Source organism: Zonotrichia albicollis, chromosome 23, assembly GCF_047830755.1.
Source record: "Zonotrichia albicollis isolate bZonAlb1 chromosome 23, bZonAlb1.hap1, whole genome shotgun sequence".
Taxonomy (NCBI): domain Eukaryota; kingdom Metazoa; phylum Chordata; class Aves; order Passeriformes; family Passerellidae; genus Zonotrichia; species Zonotrichia albicollis.
Window position 1 is genome coordinate 4,106,190 of NC_133841.1, and position 13,160 is coordinate 4,119,349.

The 13,160-nt window shown below is 57.9% G+C and overlaps 2 protein-coding genes and 1 gene segment (V, D, J or C); all 3 read right to left on the reverse strand.

The window, feature by feature from the left end:
• Positions 1-33: 33 nt before the first annotated feature.
• LOC141731468 (uncharacterized) lies at positions 34-1,205 on the reverse strand. Its single transcript, XM_074557372.1, has 2 exons — positions 1,091-1,205; positions 34-635 (listed from the first exon to the last, which is right to left on the reverse strand). Exons 1-2 carry the CDS (start codon positions 1,140-1,142, stop codon positions 34-36), a joined length of 654 nt encoding a protein of 217 aa, XP_074413473.1. The 5' UTR covers positions 1,143-1,205.
• Positions 1,206-7,293: 6,088 nt separating this feature from the next.
• LOC141731458 (T cell receptor alpha variable 4-like) lies at positions 7,294-8,295 on the reverse strand. The segment is given in 2 exon segments: positions 7,294-7,724; positions 8,171-8,295. Coding segments are annotated over 2 exon segments (483 nt in total).
• A 3,039-nt stretch (positions 8,296-11,334) lies between these two features.
• On the reverse strand, positions 11,335-12,959 carry LOC141731467 (uncharacterized). The gene is made up of 2 exons (XM_074557371.1): positions 12,627-12,959; positions 11,335-12,137 (listed from the first exon to the last, which is right to left on the reverse strand). The coding sequence occupies exons 1-2, from the start codon at positions 12,676-12,678 to the stop codon at positions 11,461-11,463; spliced, it is 729 nt and encodes a 242-aa protein (XP_074413472.1). The 5' UTR covers positions 12,679-12,959; the 3' UTR covers positions 11,335-11,460.
• Between the last annotated feature and the right edge of the window lie 201 nt (positions 12,960-13,160).

The following is a 13,160-nucleotide window of genomic DNA, read 5'->3' on the forward strand; positions in this document are numbered from 1 at the left end:
GGCCTGGCGGGGCTGTTTGCAGCCGTGAGGAGCTCAGCTGGACACAGCCCGGGCTGAGGAGAGGGGCTGAGCATGGTCTGTGACTCCAAGCTGGAGCTGCCGGTATTGGTATCGGTGGGTGCCGGAGTGGGTATCGGTGCTGGTATCGGTCCCATTCCCAGTGAAGGTATCAGTCCCATTGCCGGTGTCGGTGTCGGTTCTGGTGGCGGCCCCGGCCCGGCAGCTCGGGACGAGCGGGGCTCGGCGGCCCCGGCGGGCGGAGCGGCAGCGCCCCCTGCTGGCCCCGCCCGGCCCCGCCCGCGGCGGTTCGTGCCCGGCCGCAGCCCCGGCTCCTCTGCCCGTGGCCCCCAGCGCGCAGTAATACACGGCCGCGTCCCCGCGCCGGGGCTCAGCGAGCCACAGCCAGCTCGAACGCCGATCTGCCGACACCGTCAGACTCCCCTTTGGCTCCAGCACCGGTTTTGTGCCCATGACAGCCGTTGCTATCAGCTTGGGTGCTTGGTGTGGGAATTGGCGATACCAGTGGGTAGAGTCGGCAGCAGTTTTGGGGTTCTGGCAGGTGATGTTGATGCCGATGCCCTCCGTGGTCTCTGCCCACGGCGTCTGCTGCACTTGGTCTGTGTCCGCAGCCCCTGCTGGAAAAGGACAGAGAAAGCACAAAAATGGTAAAACCGTGGGATTCTGAGGTTTCTTTTGCCAGGCAGAGTCGGGAACAGGGGCCACAAGTCAGAGGCAGACTGGAAGGGAATGTGAGGAATTGGAAATTCATGCATGCCGAGATAAGGCTGAAGTTAGGTCTGCGCATGCACAGATGGATGGAGAAATGAGGAGTTTGAGTGAAGAACAGAATGCTGTATTCAGGGTAAAAATAAATGCTGGATGTATAGGGCAAGGTACAGGTGCATAGAAAAGCAAGAATACATGCAGGCAGGCTTTGCCAACGCAAATGATGAAGGCTTGCTGGGATGAGCGATGGCAGGGAGACCAGGAGAGAGAAGGAGTTGGGGAAGACAGGGAAAAATCCGTGCCAGTCTCCCTGGGGAATACTCAAGCCCCATCCCCGGTCCGCTTGGTGCCAATCCCCACGCACCGATGAGCAGCACAAGCAGCGCCGCCAGCCCCGCGGCCCGAGCCCGCCGCATGCCGCCGCTCCGCCGGCCGAGCCTCGCTGTGCCCCTGAGCCCCGGCTCTGCTGCGGCCGTGCCGCCTCCTCTGCGCCGCCCCCGCTCCGCCCCGGGGCTGAGCCCTGCGCCGCTGCCGCTCGGGCTCGGGCCGAGTCCTGGCAGGGAACGGAGCGGAGGCGAGCGCGGGGCCTGCGGGGCGGCGCTCGGCTCTCGGCACGTCGGGAGCGGCGGGGCCGGCCTGGGGGGCAGGGATCGGGCTGGGAGCGTGGAGATCACGATTGACAGTGCCTGGCTTTCCTTCGCTCCCATCATCTGTTCCTTCACATCCTCCCTTTGCTGTCCTGTGGGGACTCCCGAATTGTCCTTCAGGGCACTGGAAGGAAATCAACACACATGGGTACAGGACCAGGGCATAAATCCTCAGCCTTTCTCCTTGTCCACAAAACCAATGTGATGCAACTCAGGGGAGAGCAGCTGTGCAATGGCCTGGAGAGACCTGTCTCTGTGTCCGTGTGTCCATTTTTTTGTTTGGCTGTGTTTAGAGCAGCTGGAAAAGAAGGTCTCCAAAAGCAGGGACTGCATTTCAGTGCCTCTTCCCTGGTCAAATCTGCAGACTGCTGTATCATTGTCCAGTTACAGCTAGGCTCCTTCTGAGCCTCAGCAAATGCTGCTCTATGATGCTCAGGGCAGAGCAGTGGTGAGAGTCTGCAGTGTGATCAAGGCATTTAACTTGTGGAGTAACACAATATGTCACTCTCAGACACACGGACAGACACAGACATACACACACACACACACACACACACACAGACACAGAGGCTCCTGCACATCACTGGTGGGTTCATGCAGGAATTCGTGCTTTCACATGTATTCCTGTGGACGCTGCCTGAACACAAGTGCACAAAAACCAGGAGCACAGGCAAGGACACTATCAGCCATGGACAACACTGAGGGTTACTCGGAAAGAGCTGCAGCAGGGCTGGAGCCTTGCAGGAAAGGACGAGGAGTAAGGCAAGGCCTTCGCATGGTTTGTGTACTCACAGGCTGAACACAGGGTAAGATGTCCAGCAAATCACAAATACTTTTATGAAGGCGATTTTACCATGGCAAGGTCGGAACCAGCAGCCCAAAGACGACAGATGGGGAGGCAAAAAACCAGTGAGCATCAGGATGAGCTGAGGAGGCAAGGAAGGGCATGTGTGTGCATATATCCATTTTGGGATGTGCTTTATGTGTGCACATCTCTGGATGGGAATGTTCACGTCGATGTGCATGCACACACTTGGGGGCAGGAGGAGGAATAGGAGTCAGTGTCTGTGTTTGCACATCAGGGGGGACATGTCAGAAGGATAAGCGTCTGTGCCTGTGTCTCCTTTGGAAATGTGTGTGCATACACCTCTTCATAAATGAAGAGCTATGAGTAACTCGTTGGGTGTGTGCAAGTTCCAAAGTGTGTTTTTGGCACTCATGTATGTGCAGTAGGAGTTCTTTAATTGCATCTCGTACTCAGGAAGCTGCTTTCTTCCCAGCAAGACATCAGGGAGGCTCAGGGATGTGATGGAAGTGAGGAGCAGCGGCAGCAGTCAAGGTGAGGGCAGGCAGGCCCGGAGTGTGCGGGCCTTTGGCTGCCATGGGCGCTGTCGGTGCTGCGGGCTCGGGGCAGAGGAAGGAGCTGCGCAGGCGCGGCCCGGGAGCCCGGCGGGCGGAGCGGCAGCGCCCCCTGCTGGCCCCGCCCGGCCCCGCCCGCGGCGGTTCGTGCCCGACCGCAGCCCCGGCTCCTCTGCCCGTGGCCCCCCAGCGCGCAGTAATACACGGCCGCGTCCCCGCGCCGGGGCTCAGCGAGCCACAGCCAGCTCGAACGCCCGTCTTCCGACACCCGCACATATCCTGCAATGGTTGGCAGTGGCTTGAAACCTCTAGAAACAAGTGCGAGGACTTCGGGTGCTTGGCCCGGGAGCTGACGGTAGAAATGAATGTACTCGCCCCTCAGTTTATAGGAGTGTGAGCAGGTGATCGAGATGCCAGTGCCCTGGGTGGTCTCCCGGAATGGCTCCTGCTGCACCAGGGCACTGCTTGAAGACACTGCTGGAACAGAAAATGGATCAACTTTAAATTCTACACAGCCGCACTACAAAGATCAAATCCCGCAGAAACAGTCAGGAACGTTCAGAGCAATGATGATTGAAACAGGAACGAGGGGATTTCAAGATAAGCAGGAATGAAATTGTCCATTACTGGCTTTTGGAGAGATGGTTGCGTGAATGACAGGAAGAATGGTGCATTCACTGGAGAACAGGAGGATGAGGGCGAAAGCGCAAAAATAAAAGAAAACTTAGAACAGCTAAGAATTTACTTCCAAAGTAATAAAGGAGAGGAATTGAATGCTTGGGCAGGGTTGGACATAGAAGAGAATCAGGATATTTCTTAGGGCATGAGGTATAGAAAAGGAAAATAAAAACAAGAGAACAGCTCGCGGGCATTGGTCTGTTAAGAAGCCAGGCAGGACGGCAGCCTACGGGGACCTGCGGGATCACCCCAGCCCAGAATCGACCCCTTTGAACCCCGCGCGCACCGCTGAGCAGAACAAGCAGCGCCGCCAGCCCCGCGGCCCGAGCCCGCCGCATGCCGCCGCTCCGCCGGCCGAGCCTCGCTGTGCCCCCGAGCCCCGGCTCTGCTGCGGCCGTGCCGCCTCCTCTGCGCCGCCCCAGCTCCGCCCCGGGGCTGAGCCCTGCGCCGCTGCCGCTCGGGCTCGGGCCGAGTCCTGGCAGGGAACGGAGCGGAGGCGATCGCGGGGCCTGCGGGGCGGCGCTCGGCTCTCGGCACGTGGGGAGCGGCGGGGCCGGCCTGGGGGGCAGGGATCGGGCTGGGAGCGTGGAGATCACGATTGACAGTGCCTGGCTTTCCTTGGCTCCCATAATGTGTTCCTTCACATCCTCCCTTTACTGTTATGTGGGGACTCCCGAATTGTCCTTCAGGGCACTGGAAAGGAACCCACTCACACGGATACAGGACGTGGGCATAAAGCCCGAGCCTTTCTCCTTGTCCGCAAAACCAATGAGACGCAGCTCAGGGGAGAGCAGCAGTGCATTGACCTGGAGAGACCTGTGTGTGTCCGTGACCATGTGTCTGTGTGTGTGAGCCCTCCCAGCCATACTGTGGCACTCCCATCATTTTAAATGGAATTAAACTAAAAAACCAAACTTGGGTGAAACCGTCCTTATTGGGGCTGGCAATAGGCAGTGGCAGAGTGTGATGTTTAGAACAACTTAAAAAGGAGGACTCAGGAAGCAGGGACTGTATTTCAGCACCTCTATCCTGAAGAAATCTCCTGCAGTCTACTGCATAATTTTTTAACTGCACCCGGGCTCCTTCTGAGTCTGGAAACCAGGTGACTCTGATGCCCCTTCCCTTTCTCTTTCCCCTACAAAATTACCCACAAGACAAATGTCTCAGGAGTGTTTTTTTTCTTCTGTGCTCAGTTCACTCTCATAGACTTCTCATTCACCAAAGGCAAGGAAACAGCTGAGGTGCTTAGCACGTTCTTTGCCTCAATCTTAAGAGTAGAATTGATTATCATCAGGACAACTGGCCTCCTGATGTGGGAGACAGGAAAGGCAATCAGCATGGAAGGCCTGTAAAGCAAACGGAAGAAGTTAAAGACTTGTTAAGCCACTTAGAGGCACAGAAGACTTTGGGATTGGATTGGTACTGGGGAGACCGGTCAGCTGGGGCAAAAGCTCATTAAGTAAGTGCTACCAGGAGGGGCTCAGGGAGGTGGGAGACTCCAAGCTGGAGCTGCCGTTGCCGGTAATGGTGTGGGTCCCATTGCCCGTCCCGGTCCCGGTCCCGTGGCGGTATCGGTTCCGATATCCATTGCCTGTGCCGGTGTCGGTTCTGGTGGCGGCCCCGGCCCGGCAGCCCGGGCCGAGCGGGGCTCGGCGGCCCCGGCGGGCGGAGCGGCAGCGCCCCCTGCTGGCCCCGGCCGGCCCCGCCCGCGCCGGTTCGTGCCCGGCCGCAGCCCCGGCTCCTCTGCCCGTGGCCCTCAGCGCGCAGTAATACACGGCCGCGTCCCCGCGCCGGGGCTCAGCGAGCCACAGCCAGCTCGAACGCCCGTCCTCCGACATCGACAGCGATCCTGCAATGTCTGACAGTGGCTTGGAACCTCTAGCAGTGAGGGCCAGGAATTCGGGGCTTTGGCCCGGGAGCTGACGGTAGAAATGGATGTAATCGCCGCTCACTTTCTTGGTATGTGTGCAGGTGATGTTGATGCCGGTGCCCTCGGTGGTGACCAGAAATGGCTCCTGCTGCACCTGGGCTCTGCCTGAAGCCACTGCCGGGAACGGAAAAAGAACGGGGCTAAAATCCTCTAATGCCCTACTTCACAGAAGAAAGCCTGCAGATACAATGAGAAATGTACAGAGATGATCCCAGAAAAAGGGCCAAGGGGATTTCAAGACAGGCAGGAAGAGAATTCTCCATTTCTGCTTTGTGGAGAGATGAATGCCAGAATGCCAGGAAGAATGGTGCACTCCCTGAGGAAAGGAGGGAGGTGGGAAAAAGAACAAAAAGAAAAGGAATTAGAAGGGGCAAGGACTGACTTTGTGAGTAATAAAGAACGAGAGGACTGGAATGCTTCTGTAGAGTTGAACATAATATAGAATTAGATTTCTGCAGGAGTATGAGATGGAAAACGGGATGGACGAACACGAGGTTAGCACTAGGGAAAGGTCAGTGAATAAGCCAGGCAGGACGGCAGCTTGCAGGGACCAACGGGATCACCCCAACCCCAGCCCGCGGCCCTTTCGGCACCTCCACGCACCGATGAGCAGCACAGGCAGCGCCGCCAGCGCCGCGGCCCGAGCCCGCCGCATGCCGCCGCTCCGCCGGCCGAGCCTCGCTGTGCCCCCGAGCCCCGGCTCTGCTGCGGCCGTGCCGCCTCCTCTGCGCCGCCCCAGCTCCGCCCCGGGGCTGAGCCCTGCGCCGCTGCCGCTCGGGCTCGGGCCGAGTCCTGGCAGGGAACGGAGCGGAGGCGAGCGCGGGGCCTGCGGGGCGGCGCTCGGCTCTCGGCACGTCGGGAGCGGCGGGGCCGGCCTGGGGGGCAGGGATCGGGCTGGGAGCGTGGAGATCAGGATTGACAGTGCCTGGCTTTCCTTGGCTCCCATCATATGTTCCCTCATATTTACCTTTGCTGTCATGTGGGGACTCCGGAATTATCCTTCAGGGCACTGGAATGAAACCCAAACACAGGGATACAGGGCCTGGGCATAAAGCCCCAGCCTTTCTCTGTGTTCACGAAAACAATGAGATGCAGCTCAGGGGAGAGCAGCTGTGCATTGACCTGGAGAGACCTGTGTGTGTTTCTGTGACCATTTGTCTCTGTGTGTGTAAGCATTCCCAGCCATACTGTGGCACTCCCAGCATTTTAAATGGAATTAAACTACAAATCCAAACTTGGGTGAAACCATGCTTATTGGAGCTGGCAATTTGCAGTGGCAGAATGTGATGTTTAGAGCAACTTTAAAAGGAGGGCTCAGGAAGCGGGGACTGCATTTCAGCACCTCTGTCCTGGACAAATCACCTGCAGTCTACTGCATCATTCTTTAACTGCACCCGGGCTCCTTCTGAGTCTGGAAACCAGATGAGTCTAATGCCCCTTCCCTTTCTCTTTCTCCTACAAAATTACCCACAAGACAAATGTCTCAGGAGTGGTTTTTTTTCTTCTGTGCTCAGTTCACTCTCATAGAGTTCTCATTCACCAAAGACAAGGGAACAGCTGAGGTGCTTAGCACATTCTTTGCCTCAATCTTAAGAGTAGGATTGATTATCATCAGGACAACTGGCCTCCTGATCTGTGAGACAGGGAAGGCAACCTTCCTGGGAAGGTTGGAAGCATGGAACACCTGTAACCCAGACGGAAGAAGTTAAAGACTTGCTAAGCTACTTAGAGGCACAGAAGACTTTGGGATTGGATTGGTACTAGGGAAACCAGGCAGCTGGGGCAAAAGCTCCTTAACTAAGTGCTGCCAGGAGGGGCTCAGGGAAGTGGGAGACTCCAAGCTGGAGCTGCCGTTGCCGGTAATGGTGTGGGTCCCGGTCCCATTGCCGCTGTGGGTGTCCGTTCTGATGAGCATTGGCGGTACCGCTGTCGGTTCTGGTGCCGGTGCCAGTGTCAGTGCCGGTGGCGGCAGCCCGGGACGAGCGGGGCTCGGCGGCCCCGGCGGGCGGAGCGGCAGCGCCCCCTGCTGGCCCCGCCCGGCCCCGCCCGCGCCGGTTCGTGCCCGGCCGCAGCCCCGGCTCCTCTGCCCGTGGCCCCCAGCGCGCAGTAATACACGGCCGCGTCCCCGCGCCGGGGCTCAGCGAGCCACAGCGAGCTGGAACTCCGATCTGCCGACACCAACAGCTGTCCTGCACCACCCGGCAGCTTTTTCGAGTCTTTGTGAATGCTCATGAGGAGTTCAGGTCCTCGGCCAGGGAGTTGTCGGTACCAGTAGATCAATTCGTTGCTCCGGATTTTGGTATGTGAGCAGGTGATGTTAACGCCGGTGCCCTCGATGGTCTCCAGTGAGGGCTCCTGCTGTACCTGGGCTCTGGCCACAGCCACTGCCATGGAGAAAAAAGGAATCGGTTTTCTTTTACAGAAAGTGACAAGCAAGGACAGATGGGAGAGGACAACAAATCAGAGTGAGCTTGGATATGTTTTGATAATAGAGTATGGAGACATGATTTGTCTGAGAGTGCTTGTTTGAGGATGCGAACACACGAGGGATGTTCTGAAAGTAAATAAGAAGGAAATGTCAGAAACAGAGTGGCTGAGAGGGATGGATGGATGGATGGATGGATGGATGGATGGATGGATGGATGGATGGATCCATACAAAGAAGAAAAGACAACTTGGGAAGCAGTGTCTAACAGAGGGAAAAAATATCAGGGCAGAGGATGGGACAGAGGGTAAAGATGGATCGAAAAGGAACAAGAAGATAAGAAATGAACTCTGAAATGGGGCGGATCTCGCATAGCCCGCTGACCCTCCCGCCGCCCCCACGCACCGATGAGCAGCACAGCCAGCGCCGCCAGCCCCGCGGCCCGAGCCCGCCGCATGCCGCCGCTCCGCCGGCCGAGCCTCGCTGTGCCCCTGAGCCCCGGCTCTGCTGCGGCCGTGCCGCCTCCTCTGCACCGCCCCCGCTCCGCCCCGGGGCTGAGCCCTGCGCCGCTGCCGCTCGGGCTCGGGCCGAGTCCTGGCAGGGAACGGAGCGGAGGCGAGCGCGGGGCCTGCGGGGCGGCGCTCGGCTCTCGGCAGGTCGGGAGCGGCGGGGCCGGCCTGGGGGGCAGGGATCGGGCTGGGAGCGTGGAGATCACGATTGACAGTGCCTGGCTTTCCTTGGCTCCCATAATCTGTTCCCTGACATCCTCCCTTTGCTGTCATGCGGGGACTCCGAAATTCTCCTTCTGGGCACTGGAAAAAATCCACACAGGAATCCAGGACGAGGGCATAAAGCATCAGCCATTCTCCTTGTCCACAAAACCAATGTGATGCAGCCCAGGGGAGATCAGCTGTTCATTGGACTGGAGAGACCTGTCTGTGTGTCCATGTGCCTGTGTGTTGTTGTATCATAGGCAAGGACAGTATCAGCCAAGGACTCCGATGGGGAAACCGTGGAACAATTGCAGCAGGTGCCTTGTCGAGAAGGATAAGGACTCAGGCAAGGCCCTGGCATAGTTTGTGTACTCACAGGCTGAACACTGAGTAAGATGTCCAGCAAATCACAAATACATTCCTGAGGGCAATTTTAACAGGGCAAAGTCAGAACCAGCAGCCCAATTCTTACACATGTGTAGGCAAAAACTGGTGGGCCTCAGGGTAAGCTGAGGAGGGAAGAAGGGAATTGTGAATATGTAAGAATAAGTAAGTGTGTGGGAATAGATCCATGTTGGGATGTGCTTTACATCTGCACATCTCTGGACAAGAATGTTCATGCAGATTTGCATGCACAGATTTGGGTGTCGGAGAAGGAATAGGAGTGAGCATGCCTGTTTGCACATCAGTGGGGAAATGGTAGAAGCAGTGTCTGTGCCTGAGTCCCCTGTGGAAATGTGTGTGCACACACCTCTTCTTAAATGCAGAGGTATGTGCTACTCTTTGGATGTGTGCAAGTTCCAGAGTGTGTTTCTGGAACCATTATTTGGTGTATGCGCACTCGGAGTTCATGAATTACTTCTCCTACTCTGGGTGCTGCTTTATTCCCAGCAATGCACCAGGGAGACTCAGAGATGTGATGGAAGTGAGGAGCAGCGGCAGCAGTCAAAGTGAGGGCAGGCAGGCCCGGAGTGTGCGGGCCTTTGGCTGCCATGGGCGCTGTCGGTGCTGCGGGCTCGGGGCAGAGGAAGGAGCTGCGCAGGCGCGGCCCGGGAGCCCGGCGGGCGGAGCGGCAGCGCCCCCTGCTGGCCCCGCCTGGCCCCGCCCGCGGCGGTTCGTGCCCGACCGCAGCCCCGGCTCCTCTGCCCGTGGCCCTCAGCGCGCAGTAATACACGGCCGCGTCCCCGCGCCGGGGCTCAGCGAGCCACAGCGAGCTTGAAAGCCGATCTGCCGACACCAACAGCGATCCTGCAATGTCCGACAGTGGCTTGGAGCCTCTTGCAGCGAGTGCCAGGAATTCAGGTGCTTGGCCCGGGAGCAAACGGTACCACTGGATCCAATCGTTGGTACTGATTTTTTCATGTAAGCAGGTGATATTGATGCCGGTGCCCTCGGTGGTCTCCATGAATGGCTCCTGCTGTACCTGGGCTCTGGTCACAGCCACTGCCATGGAGAAAAGAAAAATCAGTTTTCTATTACAGGAATTGCCATTCAAGGGGTGATGGGAGAGGACGACAGATCAGAGCGAACTTGGATATGTTCTAAGAATAAAGTATGGAGATCTGATTTGTCTGAGAGTGTTTGATGGAGGGTAAGAGATATAAGGGATGTTTTGACAGTAAATCAGAGAGAAATATTAAAAACAGACTGCATTGGAGGGATGGATGAATGGATGGATTGGATGGATGGATGGATGGATGGATGGATGGATGGATGGATGGATACAAATATAGAAGAAAAACGGAAGTCGGAAGCAATGATTTACAGAGGAAAGAAATTGTGCCAGCAGAGGAGGGACAGAGTGCAATAAGCACCGAAAAGGAAGAGGACGGTAAAAGATGAATTCTGATCAGGGGCCGATCTCAAATGCCCGCTGACCATCCCGCCGCCCCCACGCACCGATGAGCAGCACAAGCAGCACAGCCAGCCCCGCGGCCCGAGCCCGCCGCATGCCGCCGCTCCGCCGGCCGAGCCTCGCTGTGCCCCTGAGCCCCGGCTCTGCTGCGGCCGTGCCGCCTCCTCTGCGCCGCCGCCAGCTCCGCCCCGGGGCTGAGCCCTGCGCCGCTGCCGCTCGGGCTCGGGCCGAGTCCTGGCAGGGAACGGAGCGGAGGCGAGCGCGGGGCCTGCGGGGCGGCGCTCGGCTCTCGGCACGTGGGGAGCGGCGGGGCCGGCCTGGGGGGCAGGGATCGGGCTGGGAGCGTGGAGATCACGATTGACAGTGCCTGGCTTTCCTTGGCTCCCATAATCTGTTCCCTGACATCCTCCCTTTGCTGTCATGTGGGGACTCCCGAATTCTCCTTCAGGGCACTGGAAAGGAACCCACTCACACGGATACAGGACGTGGGCATAAAGCCCGAGCCTTTCTCCTTGACCACAAAACCAATGAGATGCAGCTCAGGGGACAGCAGCAGTGCAATGACCTGGAGAGACCTGTGTGTGTCCGTGACCATGTGTTCCTGTGTATGTGTGAACACTCCCAGCCATGCTGTGGCACTCCCATAATTTTAAATGGAATTGAACTAAAAATCCAAACTTGGGTGAAACCATGCTTATTGGGGCTGGCAATTTGCAGTAGCAGAGTGTGATGTTTAGAACAACTTAAAAGGAGGGATCAGGAAGCAGGGACTGCATTTCAGTGCCTCTATCCTGAACAAATCTCCTGCAGTCTACTGCATCATTTTTTAACTGCACCCGAGCTCCTTCTGAGTCTGGAAACCAGGTGACTCTGATGTCCCTTCCCTTCTCTTTCTCCTACAAAATTACCCACAAGACAAATGTCTCAGGAGGGGATTTTTTCTTCTGTGCTCAGTTCACTCTCATAGACTTCTCATTCACCGAAGACAAGGGAACAGCTGAGGTGCTTAGCACATTTTTTCCTCAATCTTAAGAGTAGGATTGATTATCATTAGGAACACTGGCCTCCTCATGTGGGAGACAGAAAAGGCAACCAGCATGGAACGCCTGTACACCAGACGGAAGAAGTTAAAGATTTGCTAAGCCCCTTAGAGGCACAGAAGACTTTTGGATTGGATTGGTACTAGGGAGACCGGTCAGCTGGGGCAAAAGCTCCTTAAGTAAGTGCTGCCAGGAGGGGCTCAGGGAGGTGGGAGACTCCAAGCTGGAGCTGCCGTTGCCGGAAATGGTGTGGGTCCCATTGCCCGTCCCGGTCCCGGTCCCGTGGCGGTATCGGTTCCGATATCCATTGCCTGTGCCGGTGTCGGTTCTGGTGGCGGCCCCGGCCCGGCAGCCCGGGACGAGCGGGGCTCGGCGGCCCCGGCGGGCGGAGCGGCAGCGCCCCCTGCTGGCCCCGCCCGGCCCCGCCCGCGCCGGTTCGTGCCCGGCCGCAGCCCCGGCTCCTCTGCCCGTGGCCCCCAGCGCGCAGTAATACACGGCCGCGTCCCCGCGCCGGGGCTCAGCGAGCCACAGCCAGCTCGAACGCCCGTCCTCCGACACCGACAGCGATCCTGCAATGTCCGACAGTGGCTTGGAACCTCTAGCAGTGAGGGCCAGGAATTCGGGGCTTTGGCCCTGGAGCTGACGGTAGAAATGGATGTAATCGCCGCTCAGTTTCTTGGTATGTGTGCAGGTGATGTTGATGCCGGTGCCCTCGGTGGTTTCCAGGAATGGCTCCTGCTGCACCTGGGCTCTGCCTGAAGCCACTGCCGGGAACAGAAAAAGGACAGGGCTAAAATCCTCTAATGCCCTACTTCACAGAAGAAAGCCTGCAGATACAATTAGAAATGTACAGAGATGATGACAGTAAAAGTGCCGAGGGGATTTCAAGACAGGCAGGAAGAGAAATCTCCATTTCTGCTTTGTCGAGAGATGAATGCCAGAATGCCAGGAAGAATGGTGCACTCCCTGGAGAAAGGAGGGAAGTGGGAAAAAGAACAAAAAGAAAAGGAATTAGAAGGGGCAAGGACTGACTTTGTAAGTAATAAAGAACGAGAGGACTGGAATGCTTCTGCAGAGCTGAACATAATATAGAATTAGATTTCTGCAGGAGTATGAGATGGAAAACGGGATGGACGAACACGAGGTTAGCACTAGGGAAAGGTCAGTGAATAAGCCAGGCAGGACGGCAGCTTGCAGGGACCAACGGGATCACCCCAACCCCAGCCCGCGGCCCCTTCACAGCCCCCACGCACCGCTGAGCAGCACAAGCAGCGCCGCCAGCGCCGCGGCCCGAGCCCGCCGCATGCCGCCGCTCCGCCGGCCGAGCCTCGCTGTGCCCCTGAGCCCCGGCTCTGCTGCGGCCGTGCCGCCTCCTCTGCGCCGCCCCAGCTCCGCCCCGGGGCTGAGCCCTGCGCCGCTGCCGCTCGGGCTCGGGCCGAGTCCTGGCAGGGAACGGAGCGGAGGCGAGCGCGGGGCCTGCGGGGCGGCGCTCGGCTCTCGGCACGTCGGGAGCGGCGGGGCCGGCCTGGGGGGCAGGGATCGGGCTGGGAGCGTGGAGATCACGATTGACAGTGCCTGGCTTTCCTTGGCTCCCATAATGTGTTCCCTGACATCCTCCCTTTGCTGTCATGTGGGGACTCCGAAATTCTCCTTCAGGGCACTGGAAGGAAACCCAAATACAGCGGTACAGGACGTGGGCATAAATCCTCAGCCTTTCTCTGTGTTCACGAAACCAATGAGATGCAGCTCAGGGGAGAGCAGCTGTGCACTGGCCTTGAGACACCTGC

Coding starts and splice junctions, on each gene's coding strand:
- LOC141731468 (XM_074557372.1), bottom strand. CDS start 1,142: ATGCGGCGGGCTCGGGCCGCGGGGCTGGCGGCGCTGCTTGTGCTGCTC. Junction 636..1,090: donor GCTGCTTGTGCTGCTCATCG/GTGCGTGGGGAT, acceptor GTCCTTTTCCAG/CAGGGGCTGCGGACACAGAC.
- LOC141731467 (XM_074557371.1), bottom strand. CDS start 12,678: ATGCGGCGGGCTCGGGCCGCGGCGCTGGCGGCGCTGCTTGTGCTGCTC. Junction 12,138..12,626: donor GCTGCTTGTGCTGCTCAGCG/GTGCGTGGGGGC, acceptor TGTTCCCGGCAG/TGGCTTCAGGCAGAGCCCAG.